Genomic DNA, 4,462 nt, shown 5'->3' with positions numbered 1-4,462 from the left:
GCTCCTATACAAACGAAATACAAATTTCCTCATAACTCGAGAACTAATCAAGCAAATGGAACCAAATTTGGCACGTGGGTGTTTTTGGAGACAAAAATTTTTTCTATGATGAATTGGGACCCCTACCCACTTTAGGAGGGGGGCTCCTATACAAATGAAATTCAAATTTCCTCATAACTCGAGAACTAATCAAGCAAATAGAACCAAATTTGGCATGTGGAGGTTTCTGGTGGCAAAAATATTTTCTGTGGTGAATTAGGACCCCTCCCAACTTTAAGAGGGGGTGCTTCTACACAAATGCAATACAAATTTCCTCATAATTCGAGAACTAATCAAGCAAATGGAACCATATTTGGCATGTGGGTGTTTTTGGAGGCAACCATTTTTTCTATGATGAATTGGGACCCCTTACCTTTTTAAGAGGGGGGGCTCTCATACAAACGAAATACAAATTTCCTCATAACTCTAGAACTAATCAAGCAAATGGAACCAAATTTATCATGTGGGTGTTTTTGTAGGCAAGAATATTTTCTATGGTATATTTTCTATGGATTTCCCCACTTTAAGAGAGAGGGGGCTCCTATACAAATGAAAAACAAATTTCCTCATAACTCGAGAACTAATCAAGCAAATGGAAACAAATTTGACATGTAAGTGGTTTTGGACGCAAGATTTTTTTCTATGGTGAATTGAGACCCCTCTCTTCTTTAGAAAGCGAGTTATGGGCTGTCTCCCCTTTAAGAGGGTGGGCTTCTATACAAATGAAATTCAAATTTCCTTATAACTTGAGAACTAATCAAGCAAATGGAACCAAATTTGGCATGTGGGAGATTTTGGAGTCTTGAATTTATTTTACGATAGTTAGAGACCTCTCACCCCTGTGGTAGGGGGATATGGACTCTCATACAAATAAAACAGAAATTTTTGCGAAACTCAAAAACTAATCGAACTCGAGAAATTCGAGACTCTTCCATAAAACATTAGTCAATACAAGACCACAAAAACTATCTATAGTAACACTAGATCATTCAGGACGAGACGGTTGCGAGTGTTGCCGGTGACCCGCCGTCGGAAGCGCCGCCCACTGGGGGGCTTGCAAAACTCGAGATTGTGACAAAGATCATCCGAGATTCATGATTTATGTACAACACAGGTTAATTTGTGGCAATACGAAGTTTGTCGGGTCAGCTAGTTTCCTATAAAACCGAATCACGAAAATCCGAATTTCCTCAGAATGCCTAAATACTATTCAATAAAACACATGAATTGGCAACCAGTTAACAAATAATTTTAAACTAACAAAAAACAAAATAAGCAACACAACTTACTATAAAACAAATAAACATGCTTCGAGAACGCCTTTGTTTAGCGCTTAATAAAAGTGCAACTGCGTCAACAAAATTTTTATTGCTCATTTTGTGAGCATTTACACTTTTTGCATAAAATTTTCATCTATTTTTTCCACCCCATCGGCAGGCAACCATGTCTTCGCTGCCAACATCCCGTGTGTGCGAAAATGAGATAGCACGTCAGAACTGCGTTTCACTCAACTGCCAGCAGTCTGATTTGGGCCCGCTGTCAAATTTTGAGCCCAGGACATGCTGTCGCTGACGTTCACTGCAGCTCGAGATGTGGATGGGGTGATTTTTTCCCTCTAATATATTTTGTTCCACTCGCAGCTCTGTGATGGTTTTCGTCATTGATAGGTGAACGAAAAAATCATTTCGTAAAATTCTGTATGTTAGTTTCAGAAAAACAACAGATTATGTCTTGTTTTTCTGAAACTAACATACAGAATTTTACGAAATGATTTTTTCGTTCACCTATCAATGACGAAAACCATCACAGAGCTGCGAGTGGAACCTTATTCTTTATTTTGGTAGATATAGAGTATAGATAACTGATAGCTCTTTCTTTCCCTAAGCGCAAATGATTTACGTTCATTATAGGGTGCGAGATCTATTTACCGTGTCAGTAGCAAACCGGCACCAACTTTTCAAAAGCACCAATCTGCAATATATAAACAAACCAAGTGAGGATTCCCTTCCATATGCTAGTCCAGCAAAAAACAACCCTCAATCGGTTTGTTTACATTTTGTAAATTTACCCTTTTGTAAAGTTGGTGCCGAAATGTTTCCTAGATGATTCAGGACGAGACGGCCGCAAGCCGCGGGTGTGCGCCAGTGATCCGCCGTCCGAAGCACCGGCCACTGCGGGGGGCAGCCACCCCGCAGAAACCACTTCTATTTAGGTGCATGCATTTTCTTAGGTTTGCTGACTAGTAAGGATTATCCCTTAGTTAAGTCCGAACGAGCGGCAGCAAGTAAGGACAGCATGTACCCAACGTTTGTGCAGGTTGAAGGCCGTGAATATTTTCGGCCGAATATGACGTTCGGCCATTCGTGTTTCGGTCTTTTATGATTCGGCCATTAGATATTTTATATGGTATTTGTTATTTCGGCCATTCGTAGGTAATCTTTTTTTAAAATAATTGCATATTTCGGGCCAACGAATTTCAGATTTACATGAAACATTATAAACGTGCTTTGCTTATGGACATGGAAGCGTGTAACGGAACTGTTTGAAGAAATCAACCCATTTTCACTGACAGACGATATGGAAATTTTCATTTTTTTTTTTCAGATATAGCTTTTATAATATTTTTATCTGTTTAAGTTTCAAACACGCAACACTTATTTCTGGGTGTTCAAAAGCAGTTTTTATGTTTAAACCACGGTTCAAACCAAAGTTATGTTTACGAAAATATATCATTGTGTTCCTTGCGTCTGTCATTAAGTTGACGCATGCAGTTTTATTAAGGAATTTATTTCCATTTGTTTTTATTCAGCTCCAAACCAGTTTGAATAAACCAATTCGGTATTGAACGGAAACAATTTCTTGTAATTTCTGGTAATTCGGGTAATTCACTTTCCCTATCTCATGACGTATTTTGTGATACGCCTTCCTTTTTTATAGCAAAACTTTTATGGTACAGCGCGCCACGTATATGTGACAATGTGAATTAATTTTGTTTACGATTATTTATAGCAGTATTGTCGCCGTCATCCACGTCAAAACTGTGGTTCTTTTTGTAATTTGTACAAAGTAAAATTTCGTGTCTATTTCGTTGCGTTGCTAATTTTTAAGTATTTCAGTATTTGGGAAATGGATTCACTAATGGTAAGAGTTATTTTATATAGTTACTTCCTGCCTAATGTTATGCACTTTACGTTTCCAGGAACCTACTTTATACACTGTCAAAGGCATGTGTATTCTAGACAACGATGGCAATCGAATATTGGCAAAGTATTACGATAAAAATGTTTTCCCCACTGTGAAAGAACAGAAAGCATATGAAAAAAATCTCTTCAACAAAACGCATCGAGCAAATGCCGAAATTATCATGCTTGATGGACTTACGTGTGTATACAAAAGTAATGTTGACCTGTTCTTTTATGTTATGGGCAGCACACACGAAAATGAGTTAATATTATTATCGGTGCTGAACTGCCTTTTCGACACGGTGACAATGATTTTAAAGAAAAACGTCGAGAAGAGAGCGGTTCTGGAAAATCTGGATATTGTCATGCTGGCCTTTGATGAGATTTGCGATGGGGGGTGAGAACATCTACTAAAGCAGTGTTTTGTTTGTCTTATGGTCAAATTTCCATTGTTTTTTATAGCATAATTCTCGATGCCGATCCGTCTTCGGTAGTAAAACGAGTGGACTTGCGAAACGATGACATTCCAATAGGAGAACAAACTGTTGCACAGGTAATTAGCTGATATACCTAAATCAAATTGGGAATTAGTTTACTGATCAATAGAAAAATTTCAAGTCATCATCACATATTGTTTTACTATAGAAGCATTTTTTCATTGCAGGTTCTCCAATCCGCTAGAGAACAGCTAAAATGGTCACTGCTGAAGTAACTAGTTTTGTTATGGGGAGATCATTCGCAGCGTAATCTTATTTTTGATGAAGCGTTACGCTTTGATAGCTAAACGAGAAATATATTGAATACATTTGAAATTTATCTATAACGACACTTAACTTTCACTCTATAAGTATTCATTGCATCTGATTCAAGTGAAACTCCATCTCGTTTTCAAGGATTATGTCAAAGACGTCATCGGAATACTGTGAGTCAGTTGAGAAAGAATTCTTTTCCAACTTCAAAGAAACGCACTACACTTGGCACTTGGAATATAGATAATGGGTGGCATTTAACTGCATGTCATTAATACCCATACTCTTTCTCGATAAGAGCTACTCGTATAGATCGGGCACTAGTAAGCTTGTCTATCAGTTCTCTCGCAGTGATTACTTGACTTCCGTAGCATTAACATATCCGTCGAAAGGTGAAACTGAGTGCCTAGTTCTATATAACGAATTGCCTTTAACATTGGACTTTCACAAACGACAGGTAATAATATATAACCGGGATATGGGAGATATTCA

The 4,462-nt window shown here is 37.8% G+C and overlaps 1 protein-coding gene across 1 annotated transcript; it reads left to right on the top strand.

Annotated features, from left to right (window-relative positions):
* Positions 1-3,067: 3,067 nt before the first annotated feature.
* On the top strand, positions 3,068-4,049 carry LOC128736886 (coatomer subunit zeta-1). The gene is made up of 4 exons (XM_053831386.1): positions 3,068-3,180; positions 3,239-3,618; positions 3,684-3,774; positions 3,886-4,049. The coding sequence occupies exons 1-4, from the start codon at positions 3,166-3,168 to the stop codon at positions 3,931-3,933; spliced, it is 534 nt and encodes a 177-aa protein (XP_053687361.1). The 5' UTR covers positions 3,068-3,165; the 3' UTR covers positions 3,934-4,049.
* Positions 4,050-4,462: the final 413 nt, after the last annotated feature.

The sequence above is a fragment of the Sabethes cyaneus genome, chromosome 2 (assembly GCF_943734655.1).
Source record: "Sabethes cyaneus chromosome 2, idSabCyanKW18_F2, whole genome shotgun sequence".
Lineage (NCBI taxonomy): Eukaryota > Metazoa > Arthropoda > Insecta > Diptera > Culicidae > Sabethes > Sabethes cyaneus.
This window is presented reverse-complemented; position numbering and strand designations above follow the sequence as displayed.